This window comes from Rhinichthys klamathensis, unplaced genomic scaffold (genome assembly GCF_029890125.1).
Source record: "Rhinichthys klamathensis goyatoka isolate OS25496 unplaced genomic scaffold, OSU_Roscu_1.1 h1tg000578l_1, whole genome shotgun sequence".
Lineage (NCBI taxonomy): Eukaryota > Metazoa > Chordata > Actinopteri > Cypriniformes > Leuciscidae > Rhinichthys > Rhinichthys klamathensis.
The window spans coordinates 487,230-509,917 of record NW_026607042.1 but is presented as its reverse complement, the minus strand read 5'-3'; the positions used below and the strand labels follow the sequence as shown (position 1 = coordinate 509,917).

The following is a 22,688-nucleotide window of genomic DNA, read 5'->3' as shown; positions in this document are numbered from 1 at the left end:
CGAATGAGTCACCTGCACTGATTCAGAGAGCGAATGAGTCACCTGCACTGATTCAGTGAGCGAATGAGTCACCTGCACTGATTCAGAGAGCGAATGAGTCACCTGCACTGATTCAGTGAGCGAATGAGTCACCTGCACTGATTCAGAGAGCGAATGAGTCACTTCACCTGCACTGATTCAGTGACCGAATGAGTCACTTGCACTGATTCAGAGAGCGAATGAGTCACCTGCACTGATTCAGAGAGCGAATGAGTCACCTGCACTGATTCAGTGAGCGAATGAGTCACTTGCACTGATTCAGAGAGCGAATGAGTCACCTGCACTGATTCAGTGAGCGAATGAGTCACCTGCACTGATTCAGAGAGCGAATGAGTCACTTCACCTGCACTGATTCAGTGAGCGAATGAGTCACTTGCACTGATTCAGAGAGCGAATGAGTCACCTGCACTGATTCAGTGAGCGAATGAGTCACCTGCACTGATTCAGTGAGCGAATGAGTCACTTGCACTGATTCAGAGAGCGAATGAGTCACCTGCACTGATTCAGTGAGCGAATGAGTCACTTGCACTGATTCAGAGAGCGAATGAGTCACCTGCACTGATTCAGTGAGCGAATGAGTCACCTGCACTGCACTGTTTCAGAGAGCGAATGAGTCACCTGCACTGATTCAGTGAGCGAATGAGTCACCTGCACTGCACTGTTTCAGAGAGCGAATGAGTCACCTGCACTGATTCAGTGAGCGAATGAGTCACCTGCACTGATTCAGAGAGCGAATGAGTCACAGTCACCTGCACTGATTCAGAGAGCGAATGAGTCACCTGCACTGCACTGTTTCAGAGAGCGAATGAGTCACCTGCACTGATTCAGTGAGCGAATGAGTCACCTGCACTGCACTGTTTCAGAGAGCGAATGAGTCACCTGCACTGATTCAGTGAGCGAATGAGTCACCTGCACTGCACTGTTTCAGAGAGCGAATGAGTCACAGTCACCTGCACTGATTCAGTGAGCGAATGAGTCACCTGCACTGCACTGTTTCAGAGAGCGAATGAGTCACCTGCACTGATTCAGTGAGCGAATGAGTCACCTGCACTGCACTGTTTCAGAGAGCGAATGAGTCACAGTCACCTGCACTGATTCAGTGAGCGAATGAGTCACTTGAGTGAATTCAGAGAGTTTGACTGATTCAGTCTATGATTCAGACCAAAGACTGCAAGACAGTCTGATTCACCAGTTGAAAGATTTATTTCAAAACAACAACAACAAAAATCACACAAATTGAGCACATTGCGCTGTATGTGCAGTCAGCAGGGCAAAAGAAAGTTTACAATCATAATCATCACGTGCCCAGAACACCACAGACCATGGCTTTACGTCATTTTTTAATTTCATGTTTCCAGTCATTCTTATCACAACCAGACTCTCTATCAGCTCTTTGCTATAGCTGACTTCACACTAAAATCAAAGTTTGTATAACTCAAAAACAAACTACAAACAACAGGAGAAGAAGATAAAGATATATCAGCACAGCAAATTGTGATAGGCATGATCAGGACACACAACTCAGCAAAAACATTTTTGCTGTAGAAAGACCTCAGAAACACATCAGAAGAAGCCAAACACACACACACACACACACACACACACACACACACACATCTACTTCAAACATCAGGGTACTTCAGTCAGCTCAATGTGATCATGAACACGGCGATCTCAGGAGTCAAGCAGGGACTAACCCAGCTAAGGGAACCACGGCAAGGTTCTCTCAACAATATCAACAAATGTATGACATATTAATAAACATACTTTTAGAGTTATCATGGTCTTAATAACGTTCTGAAAATGTTAGCACAAAAACGTTATTTATACAGTAGCCTACTACATCATTCATGAATGATTTTCTGATACATTTTAATTGTAGGCTATAGTCTAACTTTATATGTTGTTAGTCTACATACTTTTTAAAGAACGTTCAGAGAACATTATTACACAAGAATCTCTCCCATAATGTTTGCAAAATGATTACATGGACAGTTCCCTTTATGTTTTCCCAAGCGGTCACATAACAAAGATAATTTTTTTAAGAATATTCAGCAATAATCAAAACAGCATGTAAACAAACAACAATGCAAGATGGAAACTATTGGCTAAGCTTTAATATTCACCATGAATAAAAATGCTTGCTCATGAATAATGTAGGCTATATTCGCATTATTATTATTAAGGTTATACATACTAATTACTCTGAATTTATATTTACAACAATAATTAGCGTCATTCACAGCGTTGAATAACTGTACCTCCAGCTCTCTGCGCGCGCCCCGGCCGCGGGCGCTCGGCTCGTCCACGCTGCAGGTCGCGCGTCTGATCATCAGGTGTATCGGGTCATCCTTCGCCACCATGCTGACGCCCCGCGGAGGAGAGTCGCACGCGATGCACGCCCGCTCTGCGGAGCGCGGACTACAGCGGCACCCCGAGCGAAAGAGACTCCTGCATCTGTGTGTGTGTGTGTGTGTGTGTGTCATCTGCGAGAGCTGGTAAAGTTCCACTCCAGCTGCGCGCGCAGCGTGAACGCGCACGGCGAGAACGATCTCTCACTCAAACCGCATCCGGGATCTGATGATAAACTACTAGTCGAGAAGGAGCTCAATAAACCACTGGGAATTTATATTTTCTCCATTAACGTCAACTGCAAACAATAGGCAGCCCATAGATGGGATAGGTACATGAGATAAACCTATAGCAGCAGTTGAGGGAGACTTTTCTATAGGCTACAGGTGAAACTCGAAAAATTAGAATACCGTACAAAAGTTAATTTATTTCAGTAATTCAACTTAAAAGGTGAAACTAATATATTATATAGACTCATTACATGCAAAGTGAGATATTTCAAACCTTTATTTGTTATAATTTTGATGATTATGTCTTACAGCAATATTCTAATTTTGAATTTGGGGTTTTCATAAGCTGTAAGCCATACTCATCAACATTATAACAACTAAAGGCTTGCAATATCTCACTTTGCATGTAAGGAGTCTATATAATATATCAGTTTCACCTTTTAAGTTGAATTACTGAAACTTTTGCACGATATTCTAATGTTTCGAGTTTCACCTGTAAACTAGATAATTAATAAACCAACCATAAAGACTAACCATAATGCTGCATGCAAATATTATAATTGTTATTGGCTGCTTTATTTTTGAATGCTGAGGTCAGTGGCCTGGGAGATTTATACACACTTTATATTTTAAATGTAATCTGTTTAGGATGATGATATTTGGGGGTCTGTGGCATCTTGAAAGGCAAGGAAATCCCGTATAACCGCGTCACCTGTTTCAGGCTCAGTGTGAGCGGTGTCTGAGGCTGATCTGGGGTCAGTGTGCTGTAGGGTTCAGTGAATAAGTCTGTTTCAGGCTCAGTGTGAGCGGAGTCTGAGGCTGATCTGGGGTCAGTGTGCTGTAGGGTTCAGTGAATAAGCAGTGTTCAGTGAGTCTGTTTCAGGCCCAGTGTGAGCGGTGTCTGAGGCTGATCTGGGGTCAGTGTGCTGTAGGGTTCAGTGAATAAGCAGTGTTCAGTGAGTCTGTTTCAGGCCCAGTGTGAGCGGAGTCTGAGGCTGATCTGGGGTCAGTGTGCTGTAGGGTTCAGTGAATAAGCAGTGTTCAGTGAGTCTGTTTCAGGCCCAGTGTGAGCGGAGTCTGAGGCTGATCTGGGGTCAGTGTGCTGTAGGGTTCAGTGAATAAGCAGTGTTCAGTGAATAAGTCTGTTTCAGGCTCAGTGTGAGCGGTGTCTGAGGCTGATCTGGGGTCAGTGTGCTGTAGGGTTCAGTGAATAAGCAGTGTTCAGTGAGTCTGTTTCAGGCCCAGTGTGAGCGGAGTCTGAGGCTGATCTGGGGTCAGTGTGCTGTAGGGTTCAGTGAATAAGCAGTGTTCAGTGAGTCTGTTTCAGGCTCAGTGTGAGCGGTGTCTGAGGCTGATCTGGGGTCAGTGTGCTGTAGGGTTCAGTGAATAAGCAGTGTTCAGTGAGTCTGTTTCAGGCTCAGTGTGAGCGGTGTCTGAGGCTGATCTGGGGTCAGTGTGCTGTAGGGTTCAGTGAATAAGCAGTGTTCAGTGAGTCTGTTTCAGGCTCAGTGTGAGCGGTGTCTGAGGCTGATCTGGGATCAGTGTGCTGTAGGGTTCAGTGAATAAGTCTGTTTCAGGCTCAGTGTGAGCGGTGTCTGAGGCTGATCTGGGGTCAGTGTGCTGTAGGGTTCAGTGAATAAGCAGTGTTCAGTGAGTCTGTTTCAGGCCCAGTGTGAGCGGTGTCTGAGGCTGATCTGGGGTCAGTGTGCTGTAGGGTTCAGTGAATAAGCAGTGTTCAGTGAGTCTGTTTCAGGCTCAGTGTGAGCGGAGTCTGAGGCTGATCTGGGGTCAGTGTGCTGTAGGGTTCAGTGAATAAGCAGTGTTCAGTGAGTCTGTTTCAGGCTCAGTGTGAGCGGTGTCTGAGGCTGATCTGGGGTCAGTGTGCTGTAGGGTTCAGTGAATAAGTCTGTTTCAGGCTCAGTGTGAGCGGAGTCTGAGGCTGATCTGGGGTCAGTGTGCTGTAGGGTTCAGTGAATAAGCAGTGTTCAGTGAGTCTGTTTCAGGCTCAGTGTGAGCGGTGTCTGAGGCTGATCTGGGGTCAGTGTGCTGTAGGGTTCAGTGAATAAGCAGTGTTCAGTGAGTCTGTTTCAGGCTCAGTGTGAGCGGTGTCTGAGGCTGATCTGGGGTCAGTGTGCTGTAGGGTTCAGTGAATAAGCAGTGTTCAGTGAGTCTGTTTCAGGCTCAGTGTGAGCGGTGTCTGAGGCTGATCTGGGATCAGTGTGCTGTAGGGTTCAGTGAATAAGCAGTGTTCAGTGAGTCTGTTTCAGGCTCAGTGTGAGCTGTGTCTGAGGCTGATCTGGGGTCAGTGTGCTGTAGGGTTCAGTGAATAAGTCTGTTTCAGGCTCAGTGTGAGCGGTGTCTGAGGCTGATCTGGGGTCAGTGTGCTGTAGGGTTCAGTGAGTCTGTTTCAGGCTCAGTGTAAGCAGTGTCTGAGGCTGATCTGGGGTCAGTGTGCTGTAGGGTTCAGTGAATAAGCACTGTTCAGTGAGTCTGTTTCAGGCTCAGTGTGAGCGGTGTCTGAGGCTGATCTGGGGTCAGTGTGCTGTAGGGTTCAGTGAGTCTGTTTCAGGCTCAGTGTGAGCGGTGTCTGAGGCTGATCTGGGGTCAGTGTGCTGTAGGGTTCAGTGAATAAGCAGTGTTCAGTGAGTCTGTTTCAGGCTCAGTGTGAGCGGTGTCTGAGGCTGATCTGGGGTCAGTGTGCTGTAGGGTTCAGTGAATAAGCAGTGTTCAGTGAGTCTGTTTCAGGCTCAGTGTGAGCGGTGTCTGAGGCTGATCTGGGGTCAGTGTGCTGTAGGGTTCAGTGAATAAGTCTGTTTCAGGCTCAGTGTGAGCGGAGTCTGAGGCTGATCTGGGGTCAGTGTGCTGTAGGGTTCAGTGAATAAGCAGTGTTCAGTGAGTCTGTTTCAGGCTCAGTGTGAGCGGTGTCTGAGGCTGATCTGGGGTCAGTGTGCTGTAGGGTTCAGTGAATAAGCAGTGTTCAGTGAGTCTGTTTCAGGCTCAGTGTGAGCGGTGTCTGAGGCTGATCTGGGGTCAGTGTGCTGTAGGGTTCAGTGAATAAGTCTGTTTCAGGCTCAGTGTGAGCGGAGTCTGAGGCTGATCTGGGGTCAGTGTGCTGTAGGGTTCAGTGAATAAGTCTGTTTCAGGCCCAGTGTGAGCGGTGTCTGAGGCTGATCTGGGGTCAGTGTGCTGTAGGGTTCAGTGAATAAGTCTGTTTCAGGCCCAGTGTGAGCGGTGTCTGAGGCTGATCTGGGGTCAGTGTGCTGTAGGGTTCAGTGAATAAGTCTGTTTCAGGCTCAGTGTGAGCGGTGTCTGAGGCTGATCTGGGGTCAGTGTGCTGTAGGGTTCAGTGAATAAGTCTGTTTCAGGCCCAGTGTGAGCGGTGTCTGAGGCTGATCTGGGGTCAGTGTGCTGTAGGGTTCAGTGAATAAGTCTGTTTCAGGCTCAGTGTGAGCGGTGTCTGAGGCTGATCTGGGGTCAGTGTGCTGTAGGGTTCAGTGAATAAGCAGTGTTCAGTGAGTCTGTTTCAGGCTCAGTGTGAGCGGTGTCTGAGGCTGATCTGGGGTCAGTGTGCTGTAGGGTTCAGTGAATAAGTCTGTTTCAGGCTCAGTGTGAGCGGAGTCTGAGGCTGATCTGGGGTCAGTGTGCTGTAGGGTTCAGTGATTAAGCAGTGTTCAGTGAGTCTGTTTCAGGTTCAGTGTGAGCGGTGTCTGAGGCTGATCTGGGGTCAGTGTGCTGTAGGGTTCAGTGAATAAGCAGTGTTCAGTGAGTCTGTTTTAGGCTCAGTGTGAGCGGTGTCTGAGGCTGATCTGGGGTCAGTGTGCTGTAGGGTTCAGTGAATAAGTCTGTTTCAGGCTCAGTGTGAGCGGTGTCTGAGGCTGATCTGGGATCAGTGTGCTGTAGGGTTCAGTGAATAAGCAGTGTTCAGTGAGTCTGTTTCAGGCTCAGTGTGAGCGGTGTCTGAGGCTGATCTGGGGTCAGTGTGCTGTAGGGTTCAGTGAATAAGCAGTGTTCAGTGAGTCTGTTTCAGGCTCAGTGTGAGCGGTGTCTGAGGCTGATCTGGGGTCAGTGTGCTGTAGGGTTCAGTGAATAAGTCTATTTCAGGCTCAGTGTGAGCGGAGTCTGAGGCTGATCTGGGGTCAGTGTGCTGTAGGGTTCAGTGAATAAGCAGTGTTCAGTGAGTCTGTTTCAGGCTCAGTGTGAGCGGTGTCTGAGGCTGATCTGGGGTCAGTGTGCTGTAGGGTTCAGTGAATAAGCAGTGTTCAGTGAGTCTGTTTCAGGTTCAGTGTGAGCGGTGTCTGAGGCTGATCTGGGGTCAGTGTGCTGTAGGGTTCAGTGAATAAGCAGTGTTCAGTGAGTCTGTTTCAGGCTCAGTGTGAGCGGTGTCTGAGGCTGATCTGGGGTCAGTGTGCTGTAGGGTTCAGTGAATAAGCAGTGTTCAGTGAGTCTGTTTCAGGCTCAGTGTGAGCGGAGTCTGAGGCTGATCTGGGGTCAGTGTGCTGTAGGGTTCAGTGAATAAGCAGTGTTCAGTGAGTCTGTTTCAGGCTCAGTGTGAGCGGTGTCTGAGGCTGATCTGGGATCAGTGTGCTGTAGGGTTCAGTGAATAAGCAGTGTTCAGTGAGTCTGTTTCAGGCTCAGTGTGAGCGGAGTCTGAGGCTGATCTGGGGTCAGTGTGCTGTAGGGTTCAGTGAATAAGCAGTGTTCAGTGAGTCTGTTTCAGGCTCAGTGTGAGCGGTGTCTGAGGCTGATCTGGGGTCAGTGTGCTGTAGGGTTCAGTGAATAAGTCTGTTTCAGGCTCAGTGTGAGCGGTGTCTGAGGCTGATCTGGGGTCAGTGTGCTGTAGGGTTCAGTGAATAAGTCTGTTTCAGGCTCAGTGTGAGCGGTGTCTGAGGCTGATCTGGGGTCAGTGTGCTGTAGGGTTCAGTGAATAAGCAGTGTTCAGTGAGTCTGTTTCAGGCTCAGTGTGAGCGGTGTCTGAGGCTGATCTGGGATCAGTGTGCTGTAGGGTTCAGTGAATAAGCAGTGTTCAGTGAGTCTGTTTCAGGCTCAGTGTGAGCGGTGTCTGAGGCTGATCTGGGGTCAGTGTGCTGTAGGGTTCAGTGAATAAGCAGTGTTCAGTGAGTCTGTTTCAGGCTCAGTGTGAGCGGTGTCTGAGGCTGATCTGGGGTCAGTGTGCTGTAGGGTTCAGTGAATAAGCAGTGTTCAGTGAGTCTGTTTCAGGCTCAGTGTGAGCGGTGTCTGAGGCTGATCTGGGATCAGTGTGCTGTAGGGTTCAGTGAATAAGCAGTGTTCAGTGAGTCTGTTTCAGGTTCAGTGTGAGCGGTGTCTGAGGCTGATCTGGGGTCAGTGTGCTGTAGGGTTCAGTGAATAAGTCTGTTTCAGGCTCAGTGTGAGCGGAGTCTGAGGCTGATCTGGGGTCAGTGTGCTGTAGGGTTCAGTGAATAAGTCTGTTTCAGGCTCAGTGTGAGCGGTGTCTGAGGCTGATCTGGGATCAGTGTGCTGTAGGGTTCAGTGAATAAGCAGTGTTCAGTGAGTCTGTTTCAGGCTCAGTGTGAGCGGTGTCTGAGGCTGATCTGGGGTCAGTGTGCTGTAGGGTTCAGTGAATAAGCAGTGTTCAGTGAGTCTGTTTCAGGCTCAGTGTGAGCGGTGTCTGAGGCTGATCTGGGATCAGTGTGCTGTAGGGTTCAGTGAATAAGCAGTGTTCAGTGAGTCTGTTTCAGGCTCAGTGTGAGCGGTGTCTGAGGCTGATCTGGGGTCAGTGTGCTGTAGGGTTCAGTGAATAAGTCTGTTTCAGGCTCAGTGTGAGCGGAGTCTGAGGCTGATCTGGGGTCAGTGTGCTGTAGGGTTCAGTGAATAAGCAGTGTTCAGTGAGTCTGTTTCAGGCCCAGTGTGAGCGGTATCTGAGGCTGATCTGGGGTCAGTGTGCTGTAGGGTTCAGTGAATAAGCAGTGTTCAGTGAGTCTGTTTCAGGCTCAGTGTGAGCGGAGTCTGAGGCTGATCTGGGGTCAGTGTGCTGTAGGGTTCAGTGAATAAGCAGTGTTCAGTGAGTCTGTTTCAGGCTCAGTGTGAGCGGAGTCTGAGGCTGATCTGGGGTCAGTGTGCTGTAGGGTTCAGTGATTAAGCAGTGTTCAGTGAGTCTGTTTCAGGTTCAGTGTGAGCGGTGTCTGAGGCTGATCTGGGGTCAGTGTGCTGTAGGGTTCAGTGAATAAGCAGTGTTCAGTGAGTCTGTTTTAGGCTCAGTGTGAGCGGTGTCTGAGGCTGATCTGGGGTCAGTGTGCTGTAGGGTTCAGTGAATAAGTCTGTTTCAGGCTCAGTGTGAGCGGTGTCTGAGGCTGATCTGGGATCAGTGTGCTGTAGGGTTCAGTGAATAAGCAGTGTTCAGTGAGTCTGTTTCAGGCTCAGTGTGAGCGGTGTCTGAGGCTGATCTGGGGTCAGTGTGCTGTAGGGTTCAGTGAATAAGCAGTGTTCAGTGAGTCTGTTTCAGGCTCAGTGTGAGCGGTGTCTGAGGCTGATCTGGGGTCAGTGTGCTGTAGGGTTCAGTGAATAAGTCTATTTCAGGCTCAGTGTGAGCGGAGTCTGAGGCTGATCTGGGGTCAGTGTGCTGTAGGGTTCAGTGAATAAGCAGTGTTCAGTGAGTCTGTTTCAGGTTCAGTGTGAGCGGTGTCTGAGGCTGATCTGGGGTCAGTGTGCTGTAGGGTTCAGTGAATAAGCAGTGTTCAGTGAGTCTGTTTCAGGCTCAGTGTGAGCGGTGTCTGAGGCTGATCTGGGGTCAGTGTGCTGTAGGGTTCAGTGAATAAGCAGTGTTCAGTGAGTCTGTTTCAGGCTCAGTGTGAGCGGTGTCTGAGGCTGATCTGGGGTCAGTGTGCTGTAGGGTTCAGTGAATAAGCAGTGTTCAGTGAGTCTGTTTCAGGCTCAGTGTGAGCGGTGTCTGAGGCTGATCTGGGGTCAGTGTGCTGTAGGGTTCAGTGAATAAGTCTGTTTCAGGCTCAGTGTGAGCGGTGTCTGAGGCTGATCTGGGATCAGTGTGCTGTAGGGTTCAGTGAATAAGCAGTGTTCAGTGAGTCTGTTTCAGGCTCAGTGTGAGCGGTGTCTGAGGCTGATCTGGGATCAGTGTGCTGTAGGGTTCAGTGAATAAGCAGTGTTCAGTGAGTCTGTTTCAGGTTCAGTGTGAGCGGTGTCTGAGGCTGATCTGGGGTCAGTGTGCTGTAGGGTTCAGTGAATAAGCAGTGTTCAGTGAGTCTGTTTCAGGCTCAGTGTGAGCGGTGTCTGAGGCTGATCTGGGGTCAGTGTGCTGTAGGGTTCAGTGAATAAGCAGTGTTCAGTGAGTCTGTTTCAGGCTCAGTGTGAGCGGTGTCTGAGGCTGATCTGGGGTCAGTGTGCTGTAGGGTTCAGTGAATAAGTCTGTTTCAGGCTCAGTGTGAGCGGTGTCTGAGGCTGATCTGGGATCAGTGTGCTGTAGGGTTCAGTGAATAAGCAGTGTTCAGTGAGTCTGTTTCAGGCTCAGTGTGAGCGGAGTCTGAGGCTGATCTGGGGTCAGTGTGCTGTAGGGTTCAGTGAATAAGCAGTGTTCAGTGAGTCTGTTTCAGGCTCAGTGTGAGCGGTGTCTGAGGCTGATCTGGGGTCAGTGTGCTGTAGGGTTCAGTGAATAAGCAGTGTTCAGTGAGTCTGTTTCAGGCTCAGTGTGAGCGGAGTCTGAGGCTGATCTGGGGTCAGTGTGCTGTAGGGTTCAGTGAATAAGCAGTGTTCAGTGAGTCTGTTTCAGGCCCAGTGTGAGCGGTGTCTGAGGCTGATCTGGGGTCAGTGTGCTGTAGGGTTCAGTGAATAAGCAGTGTTCAGTGAGTCTGTTTCAGGCTCAGTGTGAGCGGTGTCTGAGGCTGATCTGGGGTCAGTGTGCTGTAGGGTTCAGTGAATAAGCAGTGTTCAGTGAGTCTGTTTCAGGTTCAGTGTGAGCGGTGTCTGAGGCTGATCTGGGGTCAGTGTGCTGTAGGGTTCAGTGAATAAGCAGTGTTCAGTGAGTCTGTTTTAGGCTCAGTGTGAGCGGTGTCTGAGGCTGATCTGGGGTCAGTGTGCTGTAGGGTTCAGTGAATAAGTCTGTTTCAGGCTCAGTGTGAGCGGTGTCTGAGGCTGATCTGGGATCAGTGTGCTGTAGGGTTCAGTGAATAAGCAGTGTTCAGTGAGTCTGTTTCAGGCTCAGTGTGAGCGGTGTCTGAGGCTGATCTGGGGTCAGTGTGCTGTAGGGTTCAGTGAATAAGCAGTGTTCAGTGAGTCTGTTTCAGGCTCAGTGTGAGCGGTGTCTGAGGCTGATCTGGGGTCAGTGTGCTGTAGGGTTCAGTGAATAAGTCTATTTCAGGCTCAGTGTGAGCGGAGTCTGAGGCTGATCTGGGGTCAGTGTGCTGTAGGGTTCAGTGAATAAGCAGTGTTCAGTGAGTCTGTTTCAGGTTCAGTGTGAGCGGTGTCTGAGGCTGATCTGGGGTCAGTGTGCTGTAGGGTTCAGTGAATAAGCAGTGTTCAGTGAGTCTGTTTCAGGCTCAGTGTGAGCGGTGTCTGAGGCTGATCTGGGGTCAGTGTGCTGTAGGGTTCAGTGAATAAGCAGTGTTCAGTGAGTCTGTTTCAGGCTCAGTGTGAGCGGTGTCTGAGGCTGATCTGGGATCAGTGTGCTGTAGGGTTCAGTGAATAAGCAGTGTTCAGTGAGTCTGTTTCAGGCTCAGTGTGAGCGGAGTCTGAGGCTGATCTGGGGTCAGTGTGCTGTAGGGTTCAGTGAATAAGCAGTGTTCAGTGAGTCTGTTTCAGGCTCAGTGTGAGCGGTGTCTGAGGCTGATCTGGGGTCAGTGTGCTGTAGGGTTCAGTGAATAAGCAGTGTTCAGTGAGTCTGTTTCAGGCCCAGTGTGAGCGGTGTCTGAGGCTGATCTGGGGTCAGTGTGCTGTAGGGTTCAGTGAATAAGCAGTGTTCAGTGAGTCTGTTTCAGGCTCAGTGTGAGCGGTGTCTGAGGCTGATCTGGGGTCAGTGTGCTGTAGGGTTCAGTGAATAAGCAGTGTTCAGTGAGTCTGTTTCAGGCTCAGTGTGAGCGGTGTCTGAGGCTGATCTGGGGTCAGTGTGCTGTAGGGTTCAGTGAATAAGCAGTGTTCAGTGAGTCTGTTTCAGGCTCAGTGTGAGCGGTGTCTGAGGCTGATCTGGGGTCAGTGTGCTGTAGGGTTCAGTGAATAAGCAGTGTTCAGTAAGTCTGTTTCAGGCTCAGTGTGAGCGGTGTCTGAGGCTGATCTGGGGTCAGTGTGCTGTAGGGTTCAGTGAATAAGCAGTGTTCAGTGAGTCTGTTTCAGGCTCAGTGTGAGCGGTGTCTGAGGCTGATCTGGGATCAGTGTGCTGTAGGGTTCAGTGAATAAGCAGTGTTCAGTGAGTCTGTTTCAGGCTCAGTGTGAGCGGTGTCTGAGGCTGATCTGGGGTCAGTGTGCTGTAGGGTTCAGTGAATAAGTCTGTTTCAGGCTCAGTGTGAGCTGTGTCTGAGGCTGATCTGGGATCAGTGTGCTGTAGGGTTCAGTGAATAAGCAGTGTTTCAGGCTGTTTCAGTGAGCATGAGCAGGAAAACAGGCCCGGATCCACAGGCTTGGTTGGGTTCCTGTGATTGTGCTGCTGTCAGTCATGAGGAGATGCAGAAAGCTCAGCTGAACCGTAGCCAAAGCACTGATGGTGAACTAACACACGCCTTTAGCGTTCACTCAATGAGGTGCACCTCCTCGTGCTGACCTCGGGACAGTGCACATGGAGACTGACCGACTGAGAACTACAGCTTCATTCTCTGGCCATAAATGAAGTGACCTAGTTTTTGCAGACCTAATTAAAGACAAAACCACAGGCTGAGGGTTTAATGTATTAGTACTTTTACTTCCTGAAATTAGTCTTATTAAAAGTTCCATTAAAGGAAACGCTAACCACCCTGAAAAAAAAAGAGAAGCATTTACCATCATCCTTCAGACTGTCCGTGAACTTCTGCGTAAAACACTGGATCAGGTTTGAGATCACATATCACTGGCATTTCTTACAGAAACAATCATCTGTTGTTTACAATCTGATCTTTTTTGTACACAGTTATATCAAGCCACACACACTTACAAGTACACTACTAATAGACTGATCAGAAGTACAGCACACTTGCAAGTACACTACTAATAGACTGATCAGAAGTACAGCACACTTACAAGTACACTACTAATAGACTGATCAGAAGTACAGCACACTTACAAGTACACTACTAATAGACTGATCAGAAGTACAGCACACTTGCAAGTACACTACTAATAGACTGATCAGAAGTATAGCAGACTTACAAGTACACTACTAATAGACTGATCAGAAGTACAGCACACTTACAAGTACACTACTAATAGACTGATCAGAAGTATAGCAGACTTACAAGTACACTACTAATAGACTGATCAGAAGTACAGCACACTTACAAGTACACTACTAATAGACTGATCAGAAGTATAGCAGACTTACAAGTACACTACTAATAGACTGATCAGAAGTACAGCACACTTACAAGTACACTACTAATAGACTGATCAGAAGTACAGCACACTTACAAGTACACTACTAATAGACTGATCAGAAGTACAGCACACTTGCAAGTACACTACTAATAGACTGATCAGAAGTATAGCAGACTTACAAGTACACTACTAATAGACTGATCAGAAGTACAGCACACTTACAAGTACACTACTAATAGACTGATCAGAAGTACAGCACACTTGCAAGTACACTACTAATAGACTGATCAGAAGTACAGCACACTTGCAAGTACACTACTAATAGACTGATCAGAAGTACAGCACACTTGCAAGTACACTACTAATAGACTGATCAGAAGTACAGCACACTTGCAAGTACACTACTAATAGACTGATCAGAAGTACAGCACACTTGCAAGTACACTACTAATAGACTGATCAGAAGTACAGCACACTTGCAAGTACACTACTAATAGACTGATCGGAAGTACTGCACACTTGCAAGTACACTACTAAAAGACTGATAAGAAGTACAGCACACTTACAAGTACACTACTAATAGACTGATCAGAAGTACAGCACACTTACAAGTACACTACTAATAGACTGATCAGAAGTACAGCACACTTACAAGTACACTACTAATAGACTGATCAGAAGTACAGGACACTTGCAAGTACACTACTAATAGACTGATCATAAGTACAGCACACTTACAAGTACACTACTAATAGACTGATAAGAAGTATAGGACACTTACAAGAACACTACTAATAGACTGATCAGAAGTACAGCACACTTACAAGTACACTACTAATAGACTGATTAGAAGTACAGCACACTTACAAGTACACTACTAATAGACTGATCAGAAGTACAGCACACTTACAAGTACACTACTAATAGACTGATCAGAAGTACAGGACACTTGCAAGTACACTACTAATAGACTGATCAGAAGTACAGAACACTTGCAAGTACACTACTAATAGACTGATCAGAAGTACAGCACACTTGCAAGTACACTACTAATAGACTGATCAGAAGTACAGCACACTTGCAAGTACACTACTAATAGACTGATCATAAGTACAGCACACTTGCAAGTACACTACTAATAGACTGATCATAAGTACAGCACACTTGCAAGTACACTACTAATAGACTGATCAGAAGTACAGCACACTTGCAAGTACACTACTAATAGACTGATCAGAAGTACAGCACACTTGCAAGTACACTACTAATAGACTGATCAGAAGTACAGCACACTTGCAAGTACACTACTAATAGACTGATCAGAAGTACAGGACACTTGCAAGTACACTACTAATAGACTGATCAGAAGTATAGCAGACTTACAAGTACACTACTAATAGACTGATCAGAAGTACAGCACACTTGCAAGTACACTACTAATAGACTGATCAGAAGTATAGCACACTTACAAGTACACTACTAATAGACTGATCAGAAGTACAGCACATTTGCAAGTACACTACTAATAGACTGATCAGAAGTACAGCACACTTACAAGTACACTACTAATAGACTGATCAGAAGTACAGCACACTTACAAGTACACTACTAATAGACTGATCAGAAGTACAGCACACTTACAAGTACACTACTAATAGACTGATCAGAAGTACAGCACACTTGCAAGTACACTACTAATAGACTGATCAGAAGTACAGCACACTTACAAGTACACTACTAATAGACTGATCAGAAGTACAGCACACTTGCAAGTACACTACTAATAGACTGATCAGAAGTACAGCACACTTGCAAGTACACTACTAATAGACTGATCAGAAGTATAGCACACTTGCAAGTACACTACTAATAGACTGATCAGAAGTACAGCACACTTGCAAGTACACTACTAATAGACTGATCAGAAGTATAGCACACTTGCAAGTACACTACTAATAGACTGATCAGAAGTATAGCACACTTGCAAGTACACTACTAATAGACTGATCAGAAGTACAGCACACTTGCAAGTACACTACTAATAGACTGATCAGAAGTACAGCACACTTACAAGTACACTACTAATAGACTGATCAGAAGTACAGCACACTTGCAAGTACACTACTAATAGACTGATCAGAAGTACAGCACACTTGCAAGTACACTACTAATAGACTGATCAGAAGTACAGGACACTTGCAAGTACACTACTAATAGACTGATCAGAAGTACAGCACACTAACAAGTACACTACTAATAGACTGATCAGAAGTACAGCACACTTACAAGTACACTACTAATAGAGTGATCAGAAGTACAGCACACTTACAAGTACACTACTAATAGACTGATCAGAAGTACAGCACACTTACAAGTACACTACTAATAGACTGATCAGAAGTACAGCACACTTACAAGTACACTACTAATAGACTGATCATAAGTACAGCACACTTGCAAGTACACTACTAATAGACTGATCAGAAGTACAGCCCACTTGCAAGTACACTACTAATAGACTGATCAGAAGTACAGCACACTTACAAGTACACTACTAATAGACTGATCAGAAGTACAGCACACTTGCAAGTACACTACTAATAGACTGATCAGAAGTACAGCACACTTGCAAGTACACTACTAATAGACTGATCAGAAGTACAGCACACTTACAAGTACACTACTAATAGACTGATCAGAAGTACAGCACACTTACAAGTACACTACTAATAGACTGATCAGAAGTACAGCACACTTGCAAGTACACTACTAATAGACTGATCAGAAGTACAGGACACTTGCAAGTACACTACTAATAGACTGATCAGAAGTACAGCACACTTACAAGTACACTACTAATAGACTGATCAGAAGTATAGGACACTTACAAGTACACTACTAATAGACTGATCATAAGTACAGCACACTTGCAAGTACACTACTAATAGACTGATCAGAAGTACAGCACACTTGCAAGTACACTACTAATAGACTGATCAGAAGTACAGGACACTTGCAAGTACACTACTAATAGACTGATCAGAAGTACAGCACACTTGCAAGTACACTACTAATAGACTGATCAGAAGTATAGGACACTTACAAGTACACTACTAATAGACTGATCATAAGTACAGCACACTTGCAAGTACACTACTAATAGACTGATCAGAAGTACAGCACACTTGCAAGTACACTACTAATAGACTGATCAGAAGTACAGCACACTTGCAAGTACACTACTAATAGACTGATCAGAAGTACAGGACACTTGCAAGTACACTACTAATAGACTGATCAGAAGTATAGCACACTTACAACAAGTACACTACTAATAGACTGATCATAAGTACAGCACACTTGCAAGTACACTACTAATAGAATGATCAGAAGTACAGCACACTTACAAGTACACTACTAATAGACTGATCAGAAGTACAGCACACTTACAAGTACACTACTAATAGACTGATCAGAAGTACAGCACACTTACACTTGCTTTAGTAGATTGATTTGAGTATAGCATAATTATGACAAAGTAAACTTGAACATGACTGATAACTACTTGAGTTTCCAAAACTCAGACTTTCTTTCTTCCATTGAACACGCACGCACGCACGCACGCACACACACACACACACACACACACACACACACACACACACCTCTTTTCACTGAAGGCCTGCAGTGACCAGGGACTGTCTAGTTCTAAGAAGGCAAAAAAAAAAAATTTATCACCATAAAAGCTTTGAAAATGACTTGTGTACTACATCCTTAGTGTAACGTGATTTGAACGGGCTAAAGCAACCTTAAACAGGGATAACTTGTGACAACTTAAGTTTTATGTGTCATGACAGTTGAAATTGATTTCAAGACTCATAAGAAACTTCAAATGAACAGGAAAGACCCCTGATGTCTCACAACATTAGAGAGAACATATCATGAGGTGAGACTTCAAGAGAAAACTTAATCTTTCAAGTGTTCATGTTCATATGAATGTTTCTCGAGTTCCTCCAGGCGTTTCACAGACTCATGATTGTCCTGACCTGAATTTGACATACTGCCTATGTCAGTACAAATTCAACAAAAACTGAACTGAAATACAGCTTTATAACCTCTGGGTGGTTTTGATTTGGTGGACCAAAAACATGAGTAACGTTTCACGGAAAGATCCCGACACAATGACTCACGATGACCAGCGGGTCTGACAACATCCCAGCACACACTCATCATCGGCGGATTCTAATTATTGGACAAATAACTTCCTCACGTAATAACCCAGAATACTGTCTAACACTTGATGGCTGCTCTGTCAAGTCTTCGTCGTCGGTTAGGAACCTGGGTGTGCTCTTTGATACCAATCTTTCATTTGAAAGTCACGTGTCTAGTCTCTGTAAAACCACATTCTTCCATCTTAAAAATATATCTAAATTACGCCATATGCTCTCATTAACAAATGCGGAACAATTAGTTCATGCGTTCATGACCTCAAGACTAGATTATTGTAATGCTCTACTGGGTGGTTGCCCTGCACGCTTAATAAACAAACTACAGCTGGTCCAAAACGCAGCAGCTCGAGTTCTTACCAGAACCAGGAAGTATGACCATATTAGCCCGGTTCTATCAACACTGCATTGGCTGCCTATTAAACATCGTATACATTTCAAAATATTGTTGATTACTTACAAAGCACTAAATGGTTTAGCTCCGCAGTACTTGAGCGAGCTCTTAACGCATTATAGTCCTTCACGTCTATTGCGATCTCAAAACTCCGGCCAGTTGATAATACCTAGAATATCAAAGTAGGTAGATCGGTAGATCCTTTTCCTATTTAGCACCAAAACTTTGGAACAGTCTTCCTACCATTGTCCGGGAAGCAGACACACTCTGTCAGTTCAAAGCTAGACTAAAAACACATCTCTTTGACCTAGCATACACATAATACATTATAGACTTCTATAATTCAATGTTAGGCTGCATAGATTAGGTCAGCCGGAACTGGGAACACTTCCCATAAATCCTGATGTACTCGTTACATCATAAGAAGAATGGCATCTACGCTAATATTAGTGTCTTTGTTTATCCCGAGGTTTTCCCGCAGCCTGCCGGATCCAGGCCGTGTCCAGATCTGATGAAGGACCTGCGCCTGGACACACTCACACACACACACACACACACACACACACACACACACACACACACACACACACACACACACACACACACACACACACACACACACACACACACACACACACACACACACACACACACACACACACACACACACACACACACACACACACACACACACACACACACACACACTCCAGATCTGATGAAGGAGATTCGCCTGGACCCGATGACAATGCAGTGCTGAAGTGCCAACTAGCCTCTCCCTATGGAGGATCCCTTTCCCACTCTACAGATAAAGCGCTGTGAATTCCGGCTCGCGTACCCCGAAGTGATAAAATAAAATTTTTTATCAAAAATTATAGGCAAGACAAGTAGTTTGTTTAGGCATGGTTTGTAGAGAATTACAAACCTGCGCACATATATTCAAACGCACATAACTATAGAATCAATTCTTAATGCGCACGTGAACGCCATCAGCGTTTATCACAGGTTCAGTTTAAAGTCTGTTTAGAGAGAACGGTGTCGTCTTAGCGGCCCCTAATTTAATAACAAATGATCATTTCACCGGAAGTGAATCAATCAAAACTAACTTTAGCTGGAAAATAACATTATTCAAGAACCGCTATAAAACCAAACCAATCTGTGTTACCTTAAATTATATGTTTATCTCTGTAAAGCTGCTTTGAAACAATCCATTGTTAAAAGCGCTATATAAATGAAGATGACTTGACTTGACTTGACTAGAGGCTGTATTGAGCGCACTATGACGAGTAGAATCCAACTCTATTTTACAATAAACCAGGAACACACAGGAGATAAAATAACAAAAAACACAACCACATAGAAATAAACGACACTGCACAAAAAACTGAATGAACTTAAGGCTTATGTAGGATAATCACCAGAACAGGGACAGGTGTGAAACTCATTACCGACCATGGAAACTAACAATGACGGGCAACTCAGGCCAACAGGAACAGAACTAAACCAAACTAAGGGGCCATTTAAACAGTTTTCATCTAAAAACTGAAAACATATGCGTTTTGGCCGTTCATTTACACGTCAGCGGCGTCTTGGGGCCTGGAAACGGCAACTTTTGGAAACGGGTTATCGATAACGTTATCGTTTCAGTGTAAACTACAAAAAAAAGTGAATTTGTGAAAACAGTGATGTCATGCAGTAGCTCGCCATCTACTGGCCAGACATGAATAATACAGCGTTTGTGGATGTTTTTATGGATCTATGTGAACAGGGATCAATTTGATTGCCGTCTGTAAAAAAACTTTTTCATTTTTGTTGTCGCATAAACGTACCCTAAAACATAATAAAACGAACAGACCTAGAGTTGCCAAAAGTACAGACTTCGGTACCAAATCGATACGATACCAGCATTTCCCTCTAGCATTCTGAGCGCTGTTGACTCTTAAACACCTCTGATTGGCCATTGTGTTCACTGCTCAACATACATGTCTGTGATTGGCTACAATGATCAATACTTCAAAAACATGTTGTCTTTGACGCTCTTCACCGAGCGCTTGCATATAAACACGGGAGCATTTGAAGGCAGGCGTCTATCAGCGGATCCGTCTATAAGTGGATATATTAGGGATCAGCTGATAGACGCCAGCTTTTAAATTTTACACTTGAAACTTAGAAATAAGTGCTCGACTTGGTTCGGGTTAAATAACTAGTTCTTTTACATGGTACTGAAGTCGGTACTTTTTGACAACTCTAAACAGAACTCTGACAGCTGGGGTCCGTCCTTTTAATTTCTATGGGATTTTTCACAAATGTTTTTGGTCCACCAAATCAAAACCACAAACATGGTCATTTACAAAAGAAATACCACACAGCGAATAATCAAATACTCGGGATTAGAGGTTATAAAGCTTCATTCTCAGTTCAGTTTTTGTTGAATTTGTACTGACATAGGCAGTATGTCAAATTCAAGTCAGTTTTTATTGAAGCCTCCTATAAAATCATTACACCATAAAAGAAGGTCATCCGTGAAAAGGCATATGTAACGTTTTCATAAAAAAACATCATGCACTTTATAATCTGATCAAAGACAGAATCAAAGCTCAAGCTATCACCGCTCCATTCCTGTGGCATGAAAGACTCTACAGATGACGAGAGTTACGAAGCTTTGAACGTCTGATCATGGCCAAGCATTGATGTGAGAGACTGAGAAGCTCTGATGCTCACTGTGTCTAATGCCAAATCACATCAACATGATACACTTGCATACAATTTGCTCTCGAACTTCACTTTTCAAGCTGCTGGATGGAGATTATGCATGAATGAACAATACCAAACGTTTGACTGGTAGTTTATGTAAATAAAAAAAAAACATAAAAAGACAAACTAAGCCACACCCAACAATTAGCAACAGAAATAAAAAACATGCTTTCTCAGTGTTTGACATCGATCGGGTTTAGAACGACGCATCATTTCCCGTGACATTTTACTGATGGACCATTGTGCAGAAAAACAGATCCTAGAGGAAATGTGCAGGAAGAAAGCATCTCACTGGAGCTGAGTCCTATAGAAACGGGAGGCCCAGAGGGAATCAGAGTTCGGTACGTGATTATTGGAATGAGTTTTGGAAAGTAGGGCACAGCTGGCTGTCAGAGGTTGACCACATTAGCTGGAAGGGTTCGGCTTTATAGAGTGCCCTTCAAAGAGAGCTGTAAATGTCACTCTGTAGACGTCACCTGAAGAGTTTCTCAATCTAGGGCAGCAGATATTGCTTTACAACCATAGGTGAGTGTCATATGATGCTGGACCTGTAATGTCAGCACTGGACAAAGGAGAGTTTGTTGCATGCAGATGATATTGCATTCCTGCTTTAACCATGAAATAAGCAAAAGTATCTTCACATACAAAGGCCCACCGACACGCATCAGCTCAATCTCTTCTTCATCCTGGCTTGAGGACTCGCAGGATTTTGATATATTGTGCAGTTTGCTTCTTAAATTTGCCCATTATTATCAGTATTGTACGCGTGTATATATATATATATATATATATATATATATTCCCCAGGTTAACCAGCTGGTTCACTGATTGCTAATAGATTAAAGAATGCTTGAGTGAATAATGGATGTGCATCCTGAAGAAGGCTTTGTAGCCGAAACGCGTTGATCAACATTTTTAATGTTTTAATGATTTAGCCCAGCACTTGGAATATTTTATCATTCTTATTCAGTTTGATGTTTGCATCTCATAATCAGCTCCATATGTGTGTCTTTTCTGACCTAGTAAACTTGCTCAGCAGCTCACCAGGTACAGCACTTTCAGTGAAAACACAAGGTATGATAAAAGAGCTCAAAGACAAAAGCAAGATAAAAGTTGCTTCAGGAAAATTTGTGTTGTATTATATATATATATATATATATATATATATAAATATAATGCTATAATCAACACTTTTCACAATTATCAAGTTTGAGCTGTAATGGTAAAAGCGTGCTAAAAGTTTTCGAGGGAGTTCCACATGTAATACTTATTTCATATGCAAAGATGTCAGCCAATCACAGCAGTGGGCGTTTACACTGAAGTCTAACAGCAGCCAATCACAGCAGTGGGCGTTTACACTGAAGTCTCACAGCCAATCACAGCAGTGGGCGTTTACACTGAAGTCTCACAGCCAATCACAGCAGTGGGCGTTTACACTGAAGTCTCACAGCAGCCAATCACAGCAGTGGGCGTTTACACTGAAGTCCCACAGCAGCCAATCACAGCAGTGGGCGTTTACACTGAAGTCTCACAGCCAATCACAGAAGTGGGTGTTTACACTGAAGTCTCACAGCAGCCAATCACAGCAGTGGGTGTTTACACTGAAGTCTCACAGCAGCCAATCACAGCAGTGGGCGTTTACACTGAAGTCCCACAGCAGCCAATCACAGCAGTGGGCGTTTACACTAAAGTCTCACAGCAGCCAATCACAGCAGTGGGCGTTTGCACTGGGCATTTACACTGAAGTCTCACAGCAGTGGGCATTTACACTGAAGTCTCACAGCAGTGGGCGTTTACACTGAAGTCTCACAGCAGCCAATCACAGCAGTGGGCGTTAACACTGAAGTCTCACAGCAGCCAATCACAGCAGTGGGCGTTTACATTGAAGTCTCACAGCAGCCAATCACAGCAGTGGGCGTTTACATTGAAGTCTCACAGCCAATCACAGAAGTGGGTGTTTACACTGAAGTCTCACAGCCAATCACAGCAGTGGGTGTTTAAACTGAAGTCTCACAGCAGCCAATGACAGCAGTGGGCGTTTACACTGAATTCTCACAGCCAATCACAGAAGTGGGCGTTTACACTGAAGTCTCACAGCCAATCACAGCAGTGGGCGTTTACACTGAAGTCTCACAGCCAATCAGAGCAGTGGGCGTTTACACTGAAGTCTAACAGCAGCCAATCACAGCAGTGAGCGTTTACACTGAA

At 45.1% G+C, this 22,688-nt stretch overlaps 1 protein-coding gene across 5 annotated transcripts in view; it reads right to left on the bottom strand.

Annotated features, from left to right (window-relative positions):
* The window catches only part of arhgef3 (Rho guanine nucleotide exchange factor (GEF) 3), a 118,000-nt gene that overhangs the window by 45,923 nt on the left and 49,389 nt on the right, over nucleotides 1–22,688 (bottom strand). The window contains exon 1 of one of the 5 annotated variants that reach the window (XM_056239992.1): nucleotides 2,301–2,516. The exons of the other annotated variants lie outside the window; for them this stretch is intronic. Within the exon in view, the coding sequence (XP_056095967.1) occupies nucleotides 2,301–2,402 (102 nt within the window). The 5' untranslated portion in view covers nucleotides 2,403–2,516. Of the gene's footprint in view, nucleotides 1–2,300; nucleotides 2,517–22,688 lie in introns of those variants that run through there. 5 annotated transcript variants of the gene reach the window in all.